Source organism: Macrosteles quadrilineatus, unplaced genomic scaffold (assembly GCF_028750875.1).
Source record: "Macrosteles quadrilineatus isolate MER2022 unplaced genomic scaffold, UCM_ALF_1.0 Scaffold_2__2_contigs__length_208266976, whole genome shotgun sequence".
Lineage (NCBI taxonomy): Eukaryota > Metazoa > Arthropoda > Insecta > Hemiptera > Cicadellidae > Macrosteles > Macrosteles quadrilineatus.
The window spans coordinates 2517421-2544235 of record NW_026542595.1 but is presented as its reverse complement, the minus strand read 5'-3'; the positions used below and the strand labels follow the sequence as shown (position 1 = coordinate 2544235).

The 26815-nt window shown below is 33.8% G+C and overlaps 1 protein-coding gene across 1 annotated transcript in view; it reads right to left on the bottom strand.

Moving 5' to 3' along the window:
• LOC128987010 (gustatory receptor for sugar taste 64e-like) overlaps positions 1-22772 on the bottom strand; it is a 29962-nt gene extending 7190 nt beyond the window's left edge. Inside the window, exons 1-5 of the mRNA XM_054407653.1 lie at positions 22690-22772; positions 22282-22346; positions 17081-17269; positions 16539-16819; positions 3398-3549 (exon numbers count right to left, since the gene is read on the bottom strand). Coding sequence (XP_054263628.1) covers positions 3398-3549; positions 16539-16819; positions 17081-17269; positions 22282-22346; positions 22690-22772 — 770 coding nt within the window. The remainder of the gene's footprint in view (positions 1-3397; positions 3550-16538; positions 16820-17080; positions 17270-22281; positions 22347-22689) is intronic.
• Between the last annotated feature and the right edge of the window lie 4043 nt (positions 22773-26815).

The following is a 26815-nucleotide window of genomic DNA, read 5'->3' as shown; positions in this document are numbered from 1 at the left end:
CCCATGGGCTTCCAAATTTTCCATGTTTACATTTTGAAAGAATATAAATATATCAATTAGTTCAAGTCAGCTGTAAATACTTAAATTTGACAGTTCGAAGAGCAGAGGTAATAGTACAGGTAAAATAGGGTTTTATAAACAACAAAATTTGTACATTCATGAAATTTCACCTCTGAGTTACTAATAATATGAGAAATGAAGATCCGATGAGTCCCCAAAATTTTGGGCGTCCCAAGGCCCTTTTTGGGGCCCTTTTTGCTCCGAAGGGCCCTTGTTCCTGAATAAATTTGTTTTTACGATTAAGGTCGAGTGAGGTGTGGTTTTCGATGATTTTAGTTTTTCTTATCGATTGGGACTAGTTTTAAGTGTATAAAACCACTCCATACAGGGTGTTTCGAAATATTATTACTTTTTACGATATTTAAACATTTATTCATAAAGTAATAAAATTAGTTACCTCCATGCTCTATATAAAAGGGGATTATTAAAAATAATTGTAATTCTTTACTACGTAAGGGTAAAGGATCACAAGGAGTAAGAGTAAATATTGAATACCTCCATTACAGCAAACCTGCAGACCTAGCGAATTTCCGTTTTACTTACTTAATTTTCAATAAATTCTAAAATAGTATTGCGTTTAACGATTACCTAGGTTTGCTGCTACAAGGAGGCTAATAAAGTGTGTTTATAGTCAAACATTAATAGCCTAGTATAAAACAAATAAATTTGACAAGTTTGATATATATATCTATTAACAAGCAACAAAAAAATCATTTAACACTATTCTACATAAGAATAACATGGAAATTTGAAATTTACAATTTTAGTATTTTTATCCGTAGCTAATACCCATACAAAAACACGTTAATATACTAAATTATTTGTTTTTAAGCTATTTAAAATGTTCTAGAGAAAAATTGGGAAACTTTGTGTTTTGAGGGTTAAGTAAATAAAAAAAACCCAATTTTTACCCCATAAACCTCGTTCCCATTGTTCAGGACAAAAATGCTTGTACCGACAATGCTGCTCTGATGTCTTAGTGCTGTCCTGGTCGTCATAACCACGAAAGATAACCGTACTTGTATTGATTGAAAATAAGTTTGAGGAACTTAAGATACAAGTTGCAAACGTCAGTATGTATGAAAGGTGTTTTTGCACCACATTGTTCGTGCTTTAAGATTGGTGTTCCCTGTTCTGCAATATGCAAGGTTTTAGGTTTGTATTGGGGAATCCTGTTTGAACACCAACTTGGACAAAATCAGTAAAGATGAACAAGTTGCTAAGAATAATAAAATTGTTAATGAGTCGTCTGAGAATAATTATTGTGATGATGAAATTGTAAAGAGAGATACTACGGAAATTGTAGAAAAATAGCTTTAGTTTAAGTAGTTCATTTTAAGGTAATGTAAGGTTTTGTACAAATACAATTGTTTGATTTTTAATAAATGTAAAAAAAAAAAAAACTTAAATAGCTACGTAAGAAAAATACATATCAATTTGAAATTGTTCTTAATAGATTTGCATAAAAACACGTTGAAAGACCATTCACACCACCTTAAAAGTTGAAATTTTTGCTTAGTAGCCTATGTTATTATGTTATAGTGTAAAACTTAATCCATCCCCTTTTAGCGAACATCCCATACAGGAGATAAGCTATTACCGAAGGTCTTATGGCAAAACATAGACCCGAAACCGATTTACGTTTTCATTTCGATGCCCCCAGAAGCCTAAAGCACCATCCACTCAAAATATTATATATGTGTTTATATACATATATATAATATTGTATATACATATATATATAATATTATATATTCATGTTATATACGTGTCCGTAAACATGATAACTCGAGTAATTTTGGTTCAATTTTAACGAAACCGGCATAATCGGTCCATGGAACAGGGTTTTATGTGGTAAATATTTGTAATCTTTCACCCTCAAAAGGCAAAGTTTCCCAATTTTTCTCTAGAGCATTTTAAAGAGCTTAAAGACAACAAATAATTTAGTATATTAACAAGTTTTGTAAGTGTATTAATTACGAATGAAATTCAAAAATTGTAAATTTAAAACTCCATGTTATTTTTAGTGTAAAATTATTTTGTTTGTTTGTTTATAGATATGTCTTAATAAAACTTATCAAATTTATTTGTTTTATGCTAGGCTATTAATATTTTATAATAAACACAATTTATTAGCCTCCTTGTAGCAGCAAACCTAAGTATTCATTAAACTCAATGCTATTTTAGATTTAATTGAAAATCGGGCAAATGAAAATTCGCTTAGTCTGCAGGTTTGCTGTGACGGGGGTATTTAATATTTTCTCTTACTACTTGTGATTCTTCCCTCTTATATAGTAAAGAATTACAGTTATTTTCAATAATCCCCTTTTATATAGAGCATGGAGATAACTAATTTTATCACTTTACGAATAAATGTTTAAAAATCTTAAAAAGTAATAATATTTCAAAACACCCTGTATGGAGTGGTTTAATACACTTAAAACTAGTCCCAATTGATTTAAAATAACTAAAACCATCGAAAACCACACCTCACTTGACCTTAAACGTAAAAACAAAATTATTCAAGAACAAGGGCCCTTCGGAACAAAAAGGGCCCCAAAAAGGGCCTTAGGACGCTCAAAATTTTGGGGACTCATCGGATCTTCATTTCTCATATTATTAGTAACTCACGGGTGAAATTTCATGAATGTACAAATTTTGTTGTTTATATGGAGTGTTTTTGTATTATTTTACCTGTACTATAAAGGTTATGGTCCCAAGACATTTTTTATACAAACAAACATTTCAAAATAAAGATAAACAATCTGATTGCTGATATAAAGGTGTTTGATAATAATGTCAACTGCTATTTATTTAGTATTCTATAAAGTAAACAATAAATTAATGATATATTTATAGTTAGTAGGTAAGGCTATACATTCAATCTAATACATAAATGAAAAGAAACTCAAATAAACCATACATTTCCCACTTGCCTCTGTCTTAATCTGATATAGATGCTTGAAATGGATTTAACATCCACACACAAAACTAAAAAGTAGAAACTAGTTTATAAATAAAAAAACTTAAAAAAAAAACACACTAAAAAGTAGAAAATAAATTAATATAAATATGTGGAGAGTATAAATACTTGTAAGATTTAAAACAAAAAACGTGGGGTGCATGCAATTGATAATAATACATTAGTTCAATAGGTGAAGGTATTGTATAAATTATCTATTGCATACACCTCACGTTTTTCGTTTTAAATCTTACAAGTATTTATACTGTCCACATATTTATATTAATTTATTTTCTACTTTTTAGTGCGTTTAAAAACGTTTTGTTTTAAAAAAGATTTTTGTTTATAAATTATTTTATGTTATTTTGTACTTACGTTAAAACCAAGTAGATGAATAGAATTAGAAGCATAGTTTCCAAAATAAGTATAGTAAATATAAAAGGACTGAGGAGTGAATCAGCCGAATTTGTCATCACTGAGAGCCATACGTATTCTTTACGCATGACATGCCAAAACTGAGAAGAACTCTGCAAAATTTTATTTTAATAATAAAAAATTACTAAAAGGTTTCAGAAACTAATACTAACAAAACAGGATATAATGATACCATCTATATATTAATTATGTAAGTGGTGAGTGCAGTACCAGGATTTCAATACCAACAGGACAGGAGCCTATAAGCGCCCACGTTTTGACGATGACGCCAAACGATACACGCGGCATCAGATGAATAGCGCGCGCAGCGGTTGTTACTGTACTTTCATTATTTTATTTATTTATTTTTCCTAGTACATTAGCTGTATAAGTGACAAAACTCGAAACCAACATTAGAAAAGAGGTCACGGGATTCACAGGAACATCCCGCGAGTAACTGTTTTGATCACGGCAACATAGTTTTTTATTTCCCGCGATTGCCATTTTCTTCCTTTCAGTTATGAACATAGCTCATAAAATATTCATGTGCTCTATGGTAATAAATGCACAAGACACTTGGCCATAGGCTATTGGAGGTGATTCTCCCAAAATATAAAGTATATTTAAAAAAATATATAGTAAATTTCTTGGTCCAAATCAAAGTTCACATAGTCTAATGACAAATAAACTAGCTTTTGATCTTTGTATGTAGGTAGGCAAGATAACATTTCATTTTTTCATATTTACAAGTATTTTTTACTAGTTTGTTTGTCTCCTGCAATTGTAGCAACATCAATTAAATTCAAACATCTTTATTCATTATTTTGTACAATATCCTATATTCTAATACGAGCAATGTTTGCTTGTATGTATGTATATGTATGTATGCTTGCTTGCTTGCTTGCTTGCACCAAGATCTCGAAAACGGCTCCGACGATTTTCTTCAAATGTTGTAAATAGTTTATTTCTGGCCTAAAAACGAGTTTACTGCAGTTACAACTGCCAACAAAAATCTAATTACGTAGAAAAATGAAACTGAAAATCACATTTTTTTAACATTAGTCTTATGGGTTGCTAGGTAACCATGTTGGTTGAATTTAATAACAAGGAAAAAGTAAACAAAAGACTTGAAGTTGTAGCATGTGTTCATAATAAGCCAACTACCCACAGTATACTAGCAAATTACAAATACAGTACAAAAGGAAAAACATCATTTAGCAAAGATTATACTGAAGATTACTCGATACATTATAGTCAAGGGTAGCAGTGAAAAGTCTGGGATGTTTATGACGATTAGATTAAGGTATCTGCAATCCTAAAACGCTATGGGAAGGGAAGGAAACAGGTCCACGACGTAGGAAGTGGTGAAGGAAGTAGTAAAGGCAATCATAAAATGCTATGGGAATAGAGGGAAACAGGTCCGTGACGTAGGAAGTGATCAAGGAAGTAGTAAAGGCGAGCAGTCCGGAGTGTGGGGACTGTTTATTACGATAAGATTAGGGTGTCTGCAATCCTAAAAGGCTATGGAAAGGGAGGGAAACAGGTCCGCGACGTAGGAAGTGGTGAAAGAAGTAGTCAAGGCGAGTAGTCCGGAGTGTGGGAACTGTTTATGATGATTAGATTAAGGTATCTGCAATCCTAAAATGCTATGGGAAGGAAGGAAAACAGGTCCGCGACGTAGGAAGTGGTGAAGGAAGTAGTCAAGGCGAGCTGTCCGGAGTGTGGTAACTGTTTATGACGATTAGATAAGGGTATGGAAACAGTTCCGCGACGTAGGAAGTGGTGAAGGAAGTAGTAAAGGTTAGCGGTCCGGAGTGTTGGAACTGTTTATGACATTAAGTTTAACCCATTGGGGAAGGAATTAATGTGCTACCTGCAGCACCCTCTGGTGGCAATTAATTTTACCGAATTTGTAGACTTTTACTCTAACTGCTATAGAAAGAAAACCTTAGGTAGGTAATAAATTAATAATTCTTTGACCATTTTGTTCACAGTAAAATTGTCTACAGAAAAGTGGTAATTGGATAGTCAAAGTTATAAACTAAAAAAATATATATGTATAAAGATTATAAAAATAAAAATTTTAAAAACAATATTTTGAAAGTAAACTTGATATACAAATTTCAAGATTAATCCAGACACCAAATAACACTACTATTATAAAGTTCAATCGATTCCCTACGTAGAAAAATCAAAAGTTGTGTACTTTTATAAGTAATAACATTTTTTTTAAATTGTTTGTTTACCTTACCGCAGCTGATTTTTGGTGATATGTGGTTTCTATGGCAACACAAAATTGTTTGTTATTCGCTAAAATAAATGAGTAAAAACGCAAATCAAGAAGCAAGATATTTATAAACATTATATTAGTAAGAAGAAACAAAAAGGGCGAAAAATAATAATAACTAAATAACTAATGGCGCTGCCTAGCGGTGACACGAGCGGCACTTGTAAGTCGGCCGCCGGGCCTGCAGCGGCCGCACGAGTAACGCTCGTAAGTCGGCGCCAATGGGTTAAGGTATCTACAATCCTAAAATGCTATGGGAAGGGAGGGAAACAGGTCTGCGACGTACTAAGTGGTGAAGGAAGTAGTAAAGGCGAGCAGTCTGTAGTGAGGGAATTGTTAATGACGATTAAATTAAGGTATCTACAATCTTAAAATGCTATGTGAAGGGAGGAAAACAGGTCCGAGACGTAGGAAGTGGTGAAGGAAGTAGTCAAGGCGAGCAGTCCGGCGTGTGGGAACTGTTTATGAGGATTATATTAAGGTATCTGCAATCTTAAAATGCAATGGGAAGGGTGGGAAACAGGTCCGCGACGTAGGAAGAGGTGAAGGAAGTAGTAAAGGCAAGTAGTGTGAAGTTGGGAACTGGAAACCAATTAACTGTAACAGTTAGATTTATGTATCTGGAATTGAAATACTGAAATGCTATGAGAAGGGATGGAAACATGTCCAATACATAGGAAATGGTGAAAGAAGTAGTAAATGCTAGCAGTGCGGAGTGTGGGATATGTTTGTGGCAATTAGATTAATGTATTTAAAATAGTAAAATGCAATGGAAAGAGATGAAAACAGGAACACGACGTAGGAAGTAGTGAAGTTTAGCATCGCAGAGTGTGGGAACCGTTTGTGGCAGTTAGATTAATGTATCTATAATACTTAAATGCTATGAGAAGGGAAGGAGACAGAGCCATGACGTAGGAAACGGTGAAGGAAGTAGTAAAGGCTGGCATCGCAGAGTGGGGTAATGACGAGCAAAGCTCGGTCCCCAGGTACTATACATTGAATAGTGTCAGGTTGTACAACAACTCAAACTAGCCTAAGTGACAATCTCATCCACTCTATGCAGGAGACTGTAAAGTTACAAAGTCGTTAATGTATTCATTATGACTGTGATGGGTGGAAAAATCGTCAAAAGAATACGGAGCTATTTTAATCAGATATTCTTTTAATCTTTTTTTAAATTTGTTTTTATTACTTTCTTTTTTTAATTTCTTTTGGAATTGTATTTAAATATAAATATCTTTGACTGATGTAGGAAGGTTTCTTTTCAAAAAAATTTGTTTGATGTTTCGATGTTATGGAGTCTTTATGTCGAGTATTGTATTTATGAAGGGTTGAAATATAATCTGAAGGACGAGAATCAGCTTTCCTAACTGCCATTATAATGCAGTCAAAAATATACTGTGCGTAGACTGTCAAAATATTTAGTTCAATGAAGTGTTTTTTCACAGAGGCATCACGCTGTAGTTTTAGCATTATTCTAATTGCATATTCTTGTTTTTTTTAAATATATTTTCAAGAATAATTTTTGAAGTTGCTCAAAAAACAAATCCTAAAAGCAATATGGGATTGTATGTATGCAAAATAGATTTTACGCTTAGTTTCAATATTACAATAAAAGGACATTTTCCTCAAAGCAAATAGTCCAGAACTAATTTTTGGTAAAATTTTGTCCATATGGTTATTCCAATCTAAATTCTGATCAATAGTTAAGCCAAGAAACTGAACATTTGGTTTTGATATAATTTGCTGAGAATTAAAATCTATCACTGGTTTTCTCTTTTCTGTTTTGTTTTGTTTTAAAATTATTACAATTAGTTTTCCTACATTCAAAAATAAATTGTGATCCTTGAGAAATTTATTGATGTTTTCTAATTCTAGTTTACAATTTACTTCAGTTTCTTCCAAAGTCTCTGATGATAAAGTCTCTGATGATAATTTCAAGTTTGAACCATCGGCATATAAAATTAATTTTGAATTAGGTTTGAATAATAAGGCATTTCCATGTTTTTCATATAACATAAAAATAACAGAGGACCTAATATTGAACCTTGTGGTGCGCCAAATTTAACAGGGCAAGTTTCTGAAGATATACTAATAAGTTTATATTTGAGTTTGATAGAAACGTTACTTCGACATACTGACTGCGGTCACAAAGATATGACTGAAACAAATTTAGAGAATTATTCGACATTCCTAAAGATTGTAATTTTATTAATGAAATTGAGTGCTTTACACTGTCAAAGGCTTTAGAAAAGTCCAAAAAAATGCCAGTTGTAAATTTTCCTTGTTGAACAGACTCAATTACGGATTCCACAAATTAGACAGCGGCACTAACAACTGATCCACCAGATCTAAAGCCGTGTTGAATATCATCCAATAAATTGTGTTTTTCTAAATAATTACTTAACTGTAATCCATCCATGACCATATTCTGTCATCCATGATAATGATAACTGTCATCCGTGACCATATTCTGCGGTCTCAACGTAACCGCTGGTCGTCTCTCACTATCGCGCCAACACCGGTAATCGGCTTTTTCGGCCAAGTTTTGAATGAACCAGGCTTCAGATAATCGATGCTTGACTGTAGGTAGTGAGGTTACTGATTCCGAGATCTGATTTTGATAATGATCTTAAAATGGGATGGCACAAAGCTTAACCCTTCCCGGACGAGCGAAATCGTGACATAAAGCGGGGAAAAATTATAGGAAAAAATAAAAATTAATTTTCCTTATTTGTGTTTTGTTACACAAATAAAATTATAAGTGTATTACAAGTAGGCCTATACATAAAATAAACACAATGGAACACTTTATACTGTAAAAATAATTTTTTGCTCGTTTTTAACTATGCGGATATATCTGCTACCTGTCCGTGGATGAGTAGAAAAGCAGCGGATATATCCGCCACCCGTCTTTGAGGATATGACCATGACAACGTTAGGCAATAAATAAAGAACAATATGTAAACAATAAATAAAGACAACGTAGTGTTGAGCGCGAAATGTCGCGGGGGGAGCGTAGAAGTGGTGGTACGCGGGAGAGGGGTAGGCGCGGGAGAGAGAGGGGAGTGCGGGAGAGAGCGCAGCCTTGGAGAGAGCAGGAAAGTGGCGCCTTGGTACCGTGAAACATCTGGTTACTGCTCAAGCACTTGCCAGTCCGTCTGAAGAGAAGGCTACATCCGCTTCCCGTCCGAACATCAAAAACCATAAGCGATATATCCGCCACCTGTCCTTTATCGCCAAAGACTTAGGCGGATATATCCGTCACCCGTCCGGGAAGGGTTAATGTTAATTTGCTATTGACTTGATTTTACAATTAAATACTCGAAGCCTGAAATGTAAAACTTCAATCAATAAAATGTTACTGAATTATGAGTGGTGGTAGACAGTGTTGGATTTACGACTATGCCGTGGTTTAGGACCGTGGGGTATTGTACAATAAACGCTGCAATAGCTCGTGGCGATGATGATGTTCCCTTGATCGCGGGAGATGTTTAGAATTTGTCTTCAATGGCGGGGTATGACGTCTCCTCGACTGCTGGAGATGTTCATGATTTATTGTTTCAAGGGTTTCAACCCCCCCTGACCGTTAAACTTGGTTTTTTACAATTAAATATTTTTTTCTACAATAAAAAAATATTTTTTATATGTCTCTAAGCTATTTAAGCTTAAACCCGGAAGTGCTCTCGGTTTTTTAAAGGTTTGATGGGTTTATATGCAATTTCTTAGCCTGAAACGATTTTTAATACGTTTTAGTGTTTCGTACTGAAGAGGAGGATACTTCAAATCCAGCGTATCGGTAATATTTAGTTATCAAGATTGACATTAGCGTTGCTGTTCCACCGTACTTGCCGTTATCAATGTTTAACCCGACTAGTGCCGACCAGTTCAGTTTGTGGTCGTGAGCTGTGCGTGACGTGGTTGTGCATATTTGTGCATCATTGATGTGTGAAAAGTACTTTATGGCACATAGTATTAAGGAGTATTTTACTCCTAAGGTTCAGAAAAAGCGAGCTCGAGTGTTTTCGCCGGACAGTGTAAAGGACGACGACGACGACAACATGGCGGACAAGGTAGGCGACATGACGTATGCAGATCTAACGCAAGTAATCAGTAATGTTATTGGAGGCTTATTGGACAATAAACTAGCCCCTCTGGCAACAAAAAGTGATATTCTAGGACTTAATGAGGAAATTACTCGGTTGAAAGAGGAGAACGTCAAAATTAATAACGAGTTAATTGCCGTTGGAGCTTGCGAAGCTGACATAATCGATAAGTTGGACGATTTAGAATGTAGATCTCGGCGAAACAATCTAATTTTCAAGGGTCTAAGGTGCAAGCGAGGTGAGGACTGTAAATCGGTTATAAGGAACTTTTGTGTCAACAGACTACAATGTAATGATAACCTGTGGATTAATCGTGCACATCCCCTAGGAGCAACTGGACTACTAATAGCACACTTTCCTGATGATGCGGATGTTAACTGGATTATGAGCAACACTAGAAACCTGGTAGGAACTGGGTATTTTGTGAATAGAGACTATAGTAAAGAAGTTAGAACAAAAAGAAGCTATCTGATGGCGGTTAGGAAAGAGTTAGAGAGACATCTAGGACGTAGATCAATAAAGCTAGTGTTTGATCATTTGGTAATAGCAGATGTTAAATTTACTTGGTCTGGAGGGAAGCTGCGTGCAGGGGGTGAGGACGGTTGTACGAAGGTCAAGGAACTACTGGGTGTGGACATCAGTGTGTTCGTCGACAGATTAATGACCGATGGTGTGAAGAAGGCGATAGAATCACAGTCAGACACTCCACCTCTACCAAGAGATGCTGGTCCAGGGACAACACCACAGCTACAGGACGTCGGGAACGAGGACCCAGGGGCAACTCATCAGGGAACGGCGACCAGGGGGGCCAAGTGAGGAGTCGGCGGCAGCACCAATCAGTGGGTGAATAAAACTCTAAATACTGGTGAATTTATTAAGATAATAGCGTTTAATGTTAGAGGATTAAAAGAGAAAATATTAGATTTTAAGTTAATTAATTATTTGTCAGAGTTTGATATTGTTTTTCTGTCAGAAACATTTATTGTTGAAACAGATTTTGCTTTGGTAAATCAATACTTTTCTAATTTTGAGATACATTTAATAGCAGCAGTAAAGGAAAATAGGTTAGGTAGGCCAAGAGGAGGGACTCTTATAGGTTTTAATTTATGTTCAAAAATAAAGGACTCTTTTATTTTTTCTAATGTAGAACTACCAATAGTTTTTGTTAAAACAGGGGGTTTAAATGTTGAAATAATTCCAGTTTATCTTAATTTTAGTTATTGGGAGAGAGATTTTAATAAGTTAACAAATTATGTAAATGAGCACAGTGATAAAAAGATCATAGTCATAGGGGACTGTAATGCAAGAACAGCTGAGGAACAAGTCATAAACTGTAATTTATTGTATGAGAATCTTTCAATTATTAATACTAGATGTTCAAAAGATAAGGTTTTGAATGATAGAGGCAAGAAAGTGCTAGAGTTTTGTGATAATTATAACTTAATTGTTTTAAATGGTCGCACACCTTCTGATGTTAGCGGTGAATTAACATTTATAAACAAAAATGGTTCATCGGTAATAGATTTAGCATTAGCCTCACTGGAGTGTCTTAATGTAGTTAATGACTTTCGTGTATTAGATTTTGTAGGCTCTGACCATTTTCCAATTGAAGTAACTCTTTGTTTAAGGCGCGAAAACACTTTAACTAGCACGGAATGTATCCCTTTGTTGCCAAAGATTAGTTGGACAGAGGAAGACGGTAAATTTTACAAAGAAAAGGTTGAAAGACAATTAGACACCCTAGGATTAGTAAAAAATGTGGAGCCAAATGTTTTATTAGATAAGATAACAGCGTGTGTGAAGGCCGCGGCATTCCGGGGAAATCAGAGCATTTCTAGTAACGCGCGATTTAAAAAGAAGAAACCGTGGTTTGACAGGGACTGCAATAAGAGTAGGAACAAGAGTTTTAAACTGCTAAAAATTTACCGTAGGTTAAACACGGAATTTTCAAAAAACGAATACTTGGAATCAAATAAGCAGTACAAAAATTTGTTGCAAGTAAAACGATTAGACTATGAGAGAAATATGCTGCAACAAATTAAGATGGCTAGTAATATGAGTGATTTTTGGAAAGCAGTAAAGCATTTAAAAACAAAAAATCATTTTGTGGGAGCAAATATAAGTGTTGAGGATTGGGTCCGGCACTTTAAAATGTTACTTGATCCGCCGATGGAGACTACGACCTTTTTATTTGCCGAACCACTAATAGTTGATCAGTTTCTAGATAAAGACATTAGTTTCTCAGAAGTAAATCGAGCTATCCAGGCATCAAAAGTAAATAAAGCCGCTGGTTTCGACCGCATACCGTATGAGTTTTTTTAAATTTGGACCAATGAGGCTAACAGATATTTTAGTTCAATTATTTAACAACATTTTACATACAGGAGAGGTTCCAGAAAGTTTTAAGAAGTCAATTGTCTATCCACTACATAAAAAGGGGATATTGGAGAGGTGTCTAATTATCGAGGTATTTGTTTTATGGATGCTGTGGCTAAGTTGTTTATGGGTGTAATATTAAACCGGTTAGAATTGTGGGTTACAGATAAAAATATTTTGTGTGAGTACCAAGCAGGTTTTCGTAAAGGTTATTCTACAGTAGATAATGTTTTCTCTCTTTCTAATATGATTAATCTAAGGCTCTCAGTCAAAAAAGGCAAATTATACTGTTTTTTTGTAGATTTTTCTGCCGCCTTTGACCGGATTGACAGAAACTCGTTGTTTTATAAACTTTATACAATTGGAATTTCTTCAAAGATAATAAGATTATTAAAAAGTTGCTATAATGGTACGTCAGCAGGTGTATGGTGTAAGGAAGGTGTGTCAGAGTGTTTTGAGACAACAAAAGGCCTGAGGCAAGGATGTTTAGGGAGTCCTTTGTTATTCTCATTGTTTTTAAATGACCTACATGATGTTCTAGGGGGTGGGTGCACCTTTGGAAACTTCAAAGTGAAAGTTCTGTTATACGCGGATGATATATTGTTTTGGTGTCACCTTCGGCGGCGGGTTTACAATTAATGATTAATGATCTGCAAAAATATTGTGAGGATTGGAATTTGGTAGTAAATCTTGACAAATCCAAGGTTATGGTGTTTAGGAATGGTGGCGGCTTACGAGCAAACGAGCGGTGGCGTTATAAAGAAAATTTAATAGAGTGTGTAAACAATTACAAGTATCTTGGGGTGGTTTTCTCATCAAAGTTTTCTTTCCAAAAACACTTTGAACAAAAGCTAACGTCCTCAAAAAATGCAGTAAATTCGTTATGGTCAAAGGTTTTTAAAAATAAAGACATTTCAGTATTGTTAAAATTTGAGTGTTTTTACTCCGTAGTAAGATCAATAATGTGTTATGCCGCACAAGTTTGGGGTTTTAAACTGTATAATGAAGTTGAACAACTTTTACGTTTTTTCGTCAAAAAGGTTTTTTGTTTACCTCAATGCACACCTAATTACATTATATACTTAGAAACAGACCAAGACCCGATTTTCATTCATACGTTGAAACTTCACTTTGAATATGTTTTGAAAGTATTAAATATGCCCGAATCAGGTTTACCAAAATTGTTAGCTAATGAAGTTATAAGAAAACAGATATTTTGGTATAGGGAATGGAAGAGTTTAGCAGAAAGTTTATCAGTGCACTTATCAGTAGAACAAAATGATATTAGTGAAACAAGATATCAGTTGGGTCAGCTGTTGTTTGCGTGATAACAATCGCCAGCGTGTCCTTCAGACAGCCATGAATGCTCGCTACCATGCTATTTATAAATCACTTAGTTTGGTTTTGAAAGATAATGGTTACATTTTTCAAAGTTGGATTTTAATACAATTAAATGGATTTTCAAGTGTAGAGGTGAATTATTATATTTAAATTATAAACCATGGATACAAAATCAAAATCATAACTGTTCGTTATGCAATTTGGGAGAAGTAGAGGATGTTTACCACTTCGTTGCCAAGTGCCCGATACTGCGTCATTTTAGAATGTTTTGGTTTGGTTTAGAGGATTTGTCCCGGGATACATTCATATCCTTGTTGAACGGTGCTGATTGGGTGCGGCTTGCCCGATTCCTACAGCAAGCTTGGCGGTACAGGTGGGAAATTGTTCAAGAATTTAATTATTAACCTTTTTCAAGCTCTAAGCACTCTCTAGTTTTAAGAAATGTATAAGTTACAAATATATGTATAAATGTATAGAATAAAAAAAAACAAAAAAAAAATAAATAAAAAAAAATGTTTTAATTGAAATAGGCCTAATGGTACATCAGAAAGGTAATTTGAATTTATAAAAATGTACTGTACTTGTTTTATCTAGCATTTACAATGTGTTTGCCAACCCGGCTGACGGTCTTATAAGACCAAGTTGGAAAAATGCGAGCCTGCTGTGTGAATCATGAACTGGTTATACTATGGATATGTATTGTAAAACTTGTACTCAGATCATGTAAATAAAGCATTTGTTGTCTCATTTCATTAAATAGCTTAAACCCCGAGTTTGTAGGTATAATTTTCAAAAGATTCCAAAACTTTCATACCCCCGGTGTTTAGGGGATAAACAGCCTACAACCACGGAGAACAGCAAAAACTTCTCACTAGCGCGACTATATGCCGACTGAGCTGCGTTTGCGTGTGTAACGAACTGACACCAAGATAGCCACGCTAGCTCCGCCCCAAAAAACGTACCGTATGTTATTAAAATAATCAGTAAATTATATAGACTTTAATTTGAGCTATTGATTCTTTGAAACAGTTAAAGTTCAAGATTACTCAATCAAAAATCATCAGCTTGATTATTTCTCAGACATGATATTTATTTCAACTCTAGTATGATCTAGAAATTAGATAGGTATAGTAAGTTCTAATCTAGATATAGTAATACATCTAGTCATATATGAGAATACTAGCTGTTGTACCCGTGCTTTGCAACGGGAAAAGGACACAAAATAGAAACATTTTAATCTTTACATCTGTTGCGTATAATAGTTACACATCCGCCAACGCTTTTAGAAACAAAATTCAACTTTCATGGCCTTAATATAAACGTTTAAGTTATAACTTTTAAATCTGGTAAGTAGTGGATACCACCATTTTGGTTTTGAATAATGTTAAATCTTGTGTAGGCTGATATGAGAAAAACTGGCCAAATCTTTGAATAAACTTTCACATACATGATTTACCTTCTTTTTTCTTTATTTTTGACATTTTAAACTTCAACTTTGAAGCTGCAAAAATACTAACTATTAAATTTAAATGAACATGTTTTTAATTTCACTCTTCTTTGTATTAAATCACCAATCCTTCCATCTTCAATTTCTTCACTCACAATAAATCATGAGCAAAACTAAGTCAGCTGTTATAAACTTTTGAAATATTGCTGTGCCTTATCAATAGTCTTTGAAATATTAAAGAAACTATATATATACTATAACAAAATCCAAACAAATAATGTAGCAGTAGCATTAAAGACACCAGACAAAAGTAATAAAATTATCAAAGCATCAAGGACTAAAAAATGTAATAGCAAATACAGTATGTTTCATTGCATCTCTGATTCTACTCTACAAAAATATCATCAAACAACTTAATATACAAACCAGTTCTTTTAATCAGTTCCATCGTCCATTGTCTTTTCATTTTCACACTTACCATTAAGTAAACATAGTAACGGATATTTCATTGATTTTAGAAAGAAAAGAACACTGTGTACTGCTTAGTTTTATGATATTTTCCTTGGTTTAATTTAATCAGTGGTGTGGCAAAACACAAATAATAAATTTATCAAATGAAGTAAATGGGAACTGAAAGCTATGTTAACATAAAATAAGTGTAATTTGTATTACCATTTGATAATTAAATATACTTACACATACACAACAGATTTTAGAACACAAAAATCAACGAGGAACAATTTAGTTATTGATGATATTCTTTAGTTTAATTTAAGCAACAACAGGTTTAGCAAAACACAATAACTAAATTTACCTAAATATACCGGTACATGTAAAAAAACAAAAAAAAACAATGTGATGTGCAAGTTATGTTAAGTTATTCTAACACATGTTAAGCAGTTCGAATTTATTTAAAGTAGCCTCCAAATTCATACAAAACATCTATACATTTTAATTTTCTTACTGTTTCCATGAAAATATATCAATAACATTATTTTCATAACACTTTAAAATCGAAAGCAGAGCCATTTTTTATATCCTATAATCATTGACATAGTTTTTGAATAAATGATCTTTGAAAAAAATGTTTATTAAATAAACCAACCACATAATTGTCTGAAATAGTATATTTTTTTTAATTTCATTAGATCAGCTGTCTTAAATTGTAAAATATGCAATTTGGCAGTTCTTCTTGTTTATTTTGAAATGTCAAAGCAAATGTAAACATTGTGAGAATTATCATTGCAGCCATGGTGACCAATCAATATTTACTTTTAAAATCCTCACCTCAGAACTTTTAAGGCCAAAGGGGCAAAGCCCACGGTCAGTATTGAAGTGTGAATAGTCCTATAATGGTCCTTGGTATGGTAACTATATTTTTGTAAAATGTAAGCCAGTTTGTTTCAGTAGTTTTCGCACCTATTAGTAATACACATACAGACAGACACCATTAGATTTTTATATAATAGTATAGATAGATGAGTAAAATATGAACAAGAACAACTGGAAAACTAAAGAAAGTCTAAATCCAAAGATAACATTTACCTTAAATGTTGACTGTTTTAGATGCACATTATACACTCTAAAGTTTTCTAGAAGGATGAGAGAAATGTGAAGAACAATCAGCTCCGCACACAGCCATGATAAAGTTGAAATGAGCTCCAGAAAGGCACAAGTGATACACTTCCAAAAGGTGGGTGGGGTTATTGAGAAGATATGTGGAAAACGAACTTGGAACAGCATGTGCACAAAGGTGTAGATAGTGGTGACACCTTCACATTGTATGATGCGAACTCCTGCAACCACATACCCTGAGAGGAAAAAACCTGTAAAATAATATACGGTCCAATGATGACTTTGACTCCAATTCATTGCTTTTAAACGTATGCTATTATCATATCAATTCACAAATCCACCCTACCTTTTAAATTTCTATACGTACACACAATAAGTATTAACATTTTACAAAAAAAAGTCATATTGAACTCGCAATGAAATTGTGTTTTCAAGCTTACATGTTTTTACTGTTTATGTTTTATGCATGAACAGATTTAAAACCATTTGACAAAAATGATCTGTATTCTTACAACATCTTAAGCTTGCAAAAATCAGAGTGTAGATGTAAATTTTACGAGACAAAACTCTAGAGCTAACTCTCAGAGTGATTTTCTCCTGAACGATTTCCCAGGTCTTGACAAACTGAGGCCATCTGTACGACAGTTGGAGGAACAGAGGATAGATCACAAGAGGTGGGGCCGCAGATCTCAGGAGAGTAACTGAAACAATAACAATTAACTATTTGTTGTAATTGTGAAAACATGTAGATAAGCATGTAACTTAACCTTAATCCTACAGCCTACACATAAAATAATATCTCAGATCTTAGGCTAAGTTTCACCATTGAGATTATACCACAGATATCAAATCAAAAAATCCTTTATTCAAACAGTACATTTCTATACATGAATTGTGTCAAGTCAAGAATAAACATAACTATACATTTGGCAAATTTACTACACTAATTAATTAAGAGCTATAATCTATATGTATACACTTTCTCCCCTACAACTACTTACTGTTCAACCATTACAACTAACTATTGATTTGACATACTAATATCTAATTGAAAAAGTCCCCAATCTTGTAGCAGCATTTATCTGACAACAATTTGAACAAACTGGTTTTAAATCTTTTAAAATCATAAAAGATAGCTAAAAGATAGCTAGCGATATTTCTAGAAACGGACGGATTTAGTATAGAGTCAATATTTTTTTTATGAAAAGAGGTTGGCGGCCTCTTTTAACCTTGCATTTGCCCGTCCACATAGACTAAGGGCCCGTGCGTGGAACGTTTATAGCAAAGCAAGGAGTGAGCCGGTACAGTAGGTACAAAGGTGAACTGTACTGATACATTTTAGTGGCAGTGACCAGAATCCGAACCCACGACATCGCTGCCTTGGGCCCGAAGTCCGCGACGCTATCGACTGAGCCACCGACTCACTCGGTTTTACAGCTTAGAAGGATTTAGTTAGGTGGCTGTTGCCAACACTTATATCTAAATAAAAACATTAAATAAAAAATACCCCCGCCGCAGCAAACCTGCAGACTAAGCGAATTTCAACTTGTCTGATTACATTTTTACTAAAATATTTCTATAAATAAGACATATTTATTCCCAATTTTAATAACATTAGATTTAATGAGTGTTTAGGTTTGCTGCTACGGGGAAGGTAAAAAGTGTTTTTTGACCATACGTCTATAGTATAGGATGAAATAAATATATTTGCCAAATTTTAGCGAATTTCCCATATAGGGAATAAGCTATTACCGTAGTACTCATGGTAAGACCTGGACGCGGGACCGATTTTTTTTTCGTTTTTAAGGTCCCTAGAGGCCAAAAACATCATCCGTTCAAATTCATATATATATATTTATATACATACTAGCTGTGTACCCGTTCTAAGCACGGGGATCTTCAGTATTCAGTCTTAGTATTCAGTTGAAACCTTCTTATAAAGAACAGCAGTTGGTTTGCATATTTTTAGATATGATGGCCAAACTATTATACATAACTTCATTTTATGCTGTTTGTTGTTGTTCCGAATTGGTACGGTATGACAATCAATAAAAGGTTAATAAATTACCTGTGTCCGCCGGTCGATCCTAATGTATCTTATTACAGGAGATGCATTTCGGTGAAATTAAATCGCCATCATCAGTCCTAATATAAGGTCTTGAGCTTCCCCATTAGGTGCGTCTTGAAGTTTTTAAAACACATACACAAACTGTACACTTATACACATGACTAATAAAACATAAATACACGGTAGGCCTACTTTTATTTTTACTATGGACATGTAGACGCGCGTCGGTAGTGTGCCGAGTCTCGACTGAAAACACTCATTTAAAAAATGTAAGTTTCCCAGCCATATACAACACACTGATTCAAGGTCGTTTTCCCGGTTATCAAAACTCAAGAGTAATTTCATACAAAAAAAATATCTATTTTCATTTACGGTTACCCTACAAATTATTGCACTTGCGATTAGTTAAATCCGTTATGTAAGGAAACACGTTTTTAATCTTACTTGGTTTGGATTTGCTTTCAAAACGTGATCGGAAATGGTTGCGGTATTTGTAAACAAACATTAAATGTAAACATATCAGTGACAGCTAGAAGAAATTATCTTGATTCGAACAGCTGTTCGTTATTTCATAGATAAATAAACATTGGGAGAAAACTTTACAAAAATCGCACAAAATAGGGTTTTTTCCGTCATTTTATTTAAAAAGTAGTGACGCCATATTTTAATGGCTAAAGACAATCTCGCCAATCCAGTTAATACATTAAAATGATTAGGAACTTGATAGGTACTCTCGTTTTTCAGGAGATGGCCGCGTAAAATGGCTCTTGGGCCGTAACAGACAAAGGAAGACAGACAGAAATTTAGATGAGACTTGTTTCGGTTTCTTTAATGTATAAAACGTAAGAATAACCTTAAAGTTTATGATTCTGAGCAATGTACAGACAAAACTCTAATTTTATTTATATAGATATATACATATATATACTGTATATGTGTGTCCGTTAGCACGATAACTCAAGCAAAAATGATCCGATTTTGATGAAATTTGGTACAAACGTGTAAACCTACATTTATTTGAACGAGTTCGCGAACCAGCATGATCGGACCATGGGAACGGGGGTTTTATGGGGTAAAAATAGGTTTTTCCCATTTTTGACCCAAAAAACATAAAATTTAGCAATTTCTTTCCAAACCATTTTGTAGAGCTTAAAAAAACAAATAATTTAGTATATTGAAGCGTTATTATGCGCCTAATGGTTACAGAAAAAATTCCAAAAAAATGAAAATTTAAAACTCCCATGTTAATCTTATGGAGAACAAGTAAACTTTTGTAGTTTGCTTGTTTATAAACATATTTTGATCAAATTTGGAAAATGTTTTTATTTCTTACTAACTATTAACATAGACTAACCAACACAAGTAGACTTCTCATCCCATTGTAAATTTTGAAGCACGTTTTTCGTGTCTAGTTCTTGTTCGGTGACACAACGGCGCTAGTGTCGATCAAACTTTGTTTCCATTATTTCAGGGTTAATTTCTTGATTTGTGCTTTACTGTTTGGTTATATAACTAGGGGACAAGTTATTGTTTATGATTAGATCGTAATATTTGGTTAAACGAGGTTTTAAATGGCTGCAATAACGGGAAACAAATTGTAAACAAAACACGACCTCTACATAAACCGTACATGAACTAACAATGAAATTGTCTTCAGCTGTTCCATAAGGATGAGAAATCTACTAAGGGAGCATGTTTTATCTATGCTATTAACATAAAAAAATGTACCCTCCCTGATGCAGCAAACCTAAGTAACTTACTTGTTAAACTAATTCTATTTAAATAGGAAATAAATGTTATATTTTTAAGTAGACATTTTAGTGTAAATCCAATCAGGCAAATGGAAATTTGCTTAGTCTGCAGGTTTGCTGCGGCGGGGGTATTATCAATATATATCCATAAACAAGTAAACTACAAGTTTTCATTTTCTCCATAAGAATAACATGGGAATTTTAAATTACACTATTTTTGAATTTTCTCCGTGATCGTTAGGCATACAAGAGCGCTTCAATGTACTAAATTATTTCTTTTTTTAAGCTCTACAAAACAGTTTAAAAAGAAATTCCAAATTATTTTGTTTTAGGGTCAAAAATGGGAAAATTTTTTACCCCATAAAACCCCCCATAAACCCTGTTCCCATGGTCCGATTATGCTGGTTCACGAACTCGTTTGAATAAACGTAGGTTTACATGTTTGTACCAAATTTCATCAAAATCGGATAATTTTTAGCGAATTTCCCTATAGGGAAGTAGCTTTTACTGTCTTTTTCATTTTGATGTCCCCAGAGGTCAAAAACACCATTCGTTCAAATTTTTATATATGTACATATATACTATATGTATGTGTGTGTGCCCATCCGCACGATAACTTGAGTAATTTTTGTCCGATTTTGATAAAATTAGTTTTAAAGGTGTAAGGTGGGATAAACTTGAATGAGTTCGGGAACCAGCATGATCGGACCATGGGAACGGGGTTTTATGGGGTAAAAATTGGTTTTTCTCATTTTTTACCCTTAAAACACACAATTTATCAATTTTTTAAGACCTTTTTAAAGAGCTTAAAAAAACAAATAATTTAGTAAATCAAAGTGTTTTTGTACAATAATTGGTTACGGAGAAAATTCAAAAAATTGTTAATTTAAAATTCCCATGTTATTCTTATGGAAAATATTATAATATGTTGTAGTTGGCTTGCTTATGGATAAATTTTGAACAAACTTGGTGTTTTCATTTATTTTATACTAAGCTATTGATATTTTAATCAAAAACACACTTTATTAGTTTCCCTGTAGCAGCTAACCTAGGTAGGTACTCGTTAAACATAAATGTTAGTTTAATAGATTAATACGGTAATTAAAAATCAATCCAGGAAAATGGAAATTTGCTAAGTCGGCAGGTTTGCTGCAGCGGGGGTATTGCTCGAGTTATCGCACTAACGGACACATCTTATATCTATAAAAGAGGAAGTTTGTATGTATATATATATATATATATGTTTGAACGTTATGGACTCCGAAACCGCTCGACAGATTGTAATGAAACTTTCAGGAATTAAGCATCTTTCAAGGATGGTTTTTGTGAAGTTTGGTGCAGATCCGTCAAAAGGGCTCCGCCCCAGAGGGTTTTAAGTGGGACAATGTCAGACTTTTTGAACTACAATGTTTACAAATAAATATAATTTAAAAGCAGATGTTTTCTTTCACCAACTACACATATATATATATATAAATAAATATATATACATATGAATTTGAACGGATGGTGTTTTTGGTCCTAGGGACCTCAAAACGAAAAATGAAATTGGTCCCGGGTCCAGGTCTTACCATGAGTACTATGGTAATAGCTTATTCCTTATATGGGAAATTTGCTAAAAGTAGTCCTACTCAAATCATATCTTTGAAACTAGCAAACAAAAAACAATATTGCTGTTTACCACAATCACAAATGCATACTGTTAATTAATCAGTAGGAAAGCAAGACTGCACCCTATATATATATAAGAGATATATATATATAGGGTGCAGTCTTATATATTATTATTATTATTATCTTATATATATTATATATCAATGATTTTTGCATTTACAATTTGAAATAGCAGAAAGGCTACCATTAGGATTCCTAAAGGTAATGACAGGGTACAAACAGTACAGTCCGAATGTTAAACCACACCATGTGACCAGCCAGTACAGAGCAAGAACTGGACACCACCTGTGATTACAAAACAAACAACAGTCATTACAAAGAAAATATTCATATGCAGTTTACATCATTATCACTACAAACTGTTAACCTCAATATTTTTGATGTTACATTTAACTTTATTGTTCACCAGCCGTCACACTCTATTTACGAATGGACGAACTAACTTACCTGGCGTTATAAAGAATGGTTGCAATTTTTATTGCCAATCAAGACACTGTTATGGGGCAATTCATGAAGCCTCACAAAACGTTAACGGCAAAACATTGCGGTACTTTGATACAGGCAGGACACTACAAGATCTGAAGTTAACAACTAGAATTGGTGTCTCGGACTGCGGGATTCCACATACATGTACAGTTCTGCCTTGAAGCTGGGCCTCATATCATTCCCGTTCTCGGACATGATATTTATTTCAGCGCTGCGGAGCAGCATGTGTCCTATAGTTCTAAAACAATATTAATTCTAAGGCATAAATACCCCCGCCGCAGCAAGCCTGCCGTCTAAGCGAATTTCTGTTTGGCTGAATTGATTTTCAATTGATCTATTTAAATAACATTAGGTTTAATGAGTACCTAGGTTTGCTGCTACAAGGAAACTAATAAAGTGTGTGTTTTAAGTAAAATAATTATTGCTTAGTATAAAATGAATATATTTGCCAAGTTTGATCAACAGATATCCATAAACAAGCAAACTACAACATTTTACAATATTCTCCATAAGAATAAAATGGGAATTTTAAATTTACCATTTTTTTTAGTTTTCTCCGTAACCTAACCAATAACCGTAGTAAAACACTTTGGTATACTGAATTGTTTGGTTTTTAAGCTCTTTAAGAAGGTTTAGAGAAAAATTGGGAAATTTTGTGTTTTGCGGGTCAAAAGTGAGAAAAACCAATTCTTACCCCATAAAACCCTGTTCCCATGGTCGGATCATGCTGGATCGCGAACTCATTCAAGTTTATCCCGCCTTACACCTTCAAACCAAATTTCATCAAAATCGGATAAAAATTACTCAAGTTATCATGTTTATGGACACATATATGTATATATCTTACCTACTAATATTATGAACTAGCTGTACCCGCGGGCTTTGCCCCGTTTAACTTCATAAGTATTTGCATGGCTCATTCACGTCCTGGTTGAAGTTCGTTGGCTACGCTCACTCACCTTTAGGTTGGAGCTCGTTCTCTGCGCTCACTTGCCTTCAGGTTAGCTCGTTTGCTACGCTAACTCGCCTCCAGGTTGAAGTTCATTCGCTACGCTCACTCACCGTTTGGTTGGAAATTAGCTGTTATCATAAATTAAAAAAAAAATAATAGTACTGCACCCTGTTGGTAATCCTTGTAACTTTTATGTTATTGAACATCATAGAACAGAACCAACTTGTTTAATTGAAACAGCTGTTAAAATTCATTAATTCCTTTTAAACATGAAAAATCATAAGGTTAACATGGGGAACTACAGAGCCACTGGGGCGGAGCCCGAAATTTTTGAGATAAGAATATGCTTTAATGTTAATCGGGAATGTGAGCTATCATCATGCCAAATTTCAGCCAATCCGTCCAGTATTTTATGTGTGATTGAGCAACACACACACACACAAACTCACAAACTTTCAGATTTATAATATTAGTAAGATGTGAAAGTTTGTGTGTTTGTTTGTTTGTGTGTTTGAAGTTCAATCACGCATAAACCACTGGACGGATTGGGCTGAAATTTGGCATGATGATAGCTTACATTCCCGATTAACATATAGGCATATTCTTATCTCAAAAATCCTTTCGGGCTCCGCCCCAGTGGCTCTGTAATTCCCCATGTTAACCTTATGAGTATTCATTTAAAGGGGAGTTAAGGAATTTAGTCAGCAGTTCAACTAAAAAAGTTGGTTCTATGATATGGAAAAGTATTAAAAAGTTATAAGATTTACCAACAGGGTGCAGCACTATATTTTTTTGCATTTATGAAAACAGCTAATTTGAACTAAGCAGCAACAAAAAACTGTGATTCACAAGAGAACTGTCAAAGTAGGATTGTTTACAGTTATGTTTATGTTTTTCATTTCATGAATAATTTGTGATATTTTGCGAATTGTTGATAATTTATTTTTCTCTATTGTTTAGGTGAAGTGGTAGAACATTATGGCTATGGTAGATGTGTAACTATAGAATACTGTAAATTTAAAAAAGCAAATTTTATCAAACTGTGTCCTCCCTTATTGCAAACGCAAAGCTTGAGTATAACTGCAATAAGCATTTTATACTTATATTCCAACCCCGTACGAAGGACGGGTACTTTGCTAGTATATATATAAATCTATATATATATATATATATATACATATATAAAAATTTGAACGAATGGTGTTTTTGGCCTCTTGGGACATCAAAATGAAAAGTAAATCGGTCCCGGGCCTAAGTGTTACCATGAGACCTACGGTAATAGCTACTTCCCTATAGGAAAATTCGCTAAAAGATCTTAATAGTTAAAACCAAATGTAATATAAGTGTATTCCGTACAAGTATCCACATGTCAGGTGTTTGACATAATAAACCCCTTGATCAATGATTCTAGCAGTTAGCATATCTATATCTATAAAAGAGGAACTATGTATGTGTGTGTGTATATATATATATGTTTACGTTATGGACTCCGAAACCGCTTTGACAGATTGTAATGAAACTTTCAGGCATTATTAAGCATCTTTCAAGGATGGTTCGAGTGAAGTTTGGTGCAGATCTGTCAAAAGGGCTCTGCCCCAGAGGGTTTTAAGTGGGCCAATGTCAGACTTTTTGATGTACAATGTTTACAAATAAATAAAATTTAAAAGCAGATGTTTACTTTCACCAACTGTTTTGTAGGTTTGAATAATTACAACATTCTGTATTAGCATTAGTCATGATTTGAAATAGTGCCACAGTGTTTCTACAGAGTGCAGCACAGAAAACTATTTTACTTTTGAATAAGTCCAAATCTATTAAACCCCATTACAGCACACCTGTGCACTTAACAACGTTTAAATTCTCCAATGTTAAATATTAAAACATAAAAACTTTTATCAAAGTATTATAAACAATAAAAGGAATGACTTTTTACAATTTATGACAACAGCTAATTTGTAACCAAAAGGTGAGTGAGCGTAGCGAACAAACATCAACCTGGAGGCAAGTTAGCGTAGCGAACGAGCTAACCTGAAAACAAGTGAGCGCAGCGAACGAGCTCCAACCTAAAGGTGAGTGAGCGTAGCGAACAAACTTCAACCGGGACGTGATTGAGCCATGCGAATACTTATGAAGTTAAACGGGGCAAAGCCCGTGGGTACAGCTAGTTTAAATATAGATCAGCATAAAATTGCTTCCATTACCTGAGTTTGGATGAGTCAATTTGCATAACTCCTCTAACAGGGAAGAGAGCACAGAACCGAGATAGAGCTAGGGTGGCTCTTAACTGTTGCTGAAGAGAATGTATAGTCATATTGGACACTTGAAACCTTATATTATTATAAAACCCCTTCAAATGATGGGGCAGTATTATTATTATTATATTACTATGTTTACAGATTAAAGAAGTTCTGTTTGCATTGCATAGCTATTAGATTAATGAATTTAATGGGGAAGATATTTGTAATTCTTCTATAACTTAATTGATGTGTGTGTTCTGCCTATAAATAATTCATGGTCTCTGGAAAATATACTAGTAACATATCTTTGATCATAATAATAAGTGGTGCTCATAAATAAACTCTAAGAATGTTATTTGGGAATTAAGACTATAATAATTTAAAACAAGTTGCCCCTAGCATCCTATCTGAAAAAACATGTAGTATGAAAGAGGTTCTTGTATGGGTAAAAAAGTCAATGGTAGAACATTAAATTATAAACTTGTTAAATACAATAATAAGACACAAAATTCTAAACAAATTGACAGCAGTATTGTGTGGTTGTAATAATTTAAAGAAGAATAAAACGGACATGGGTAGTAATTTTCTACTTCCCTCAATAATGCTCACTGGGATTTCCCCGACAGCAGTTTTTGCTTGTTGAAAACTACTTGGTGAGATCCTTAATCACAGAATTTGATTTCTAGATATTGAGGAGCTGAAACTTAAATTGATTTATCGATAACATATCCCATCCCCCACTAATTCTGTTCTTGGACAATGTCAATTTAAAAAATAAATTTTAATTTATAGGATCTTTAAAAAACTAGTAGTATCCAAGTAAAAAACTATCACATGTTGAAAAATATAGATCTCTGATCCATTGCATTACAAATTAAGAATAGCTGCAAACGGTTATACACATATGCATGATTTTTTAAATAAAATATGGAAATGCAACTCATGCTAGTACCTGTCAGAAAGATCAATATTTTTGTATTATTAACTAATAAAATAAACATGTTATATAAAACAAAACAGGTGATAGAAATGAAATATTATGTGATGTGTCTTTTTTGACAGATTGATTATTTTTGTAG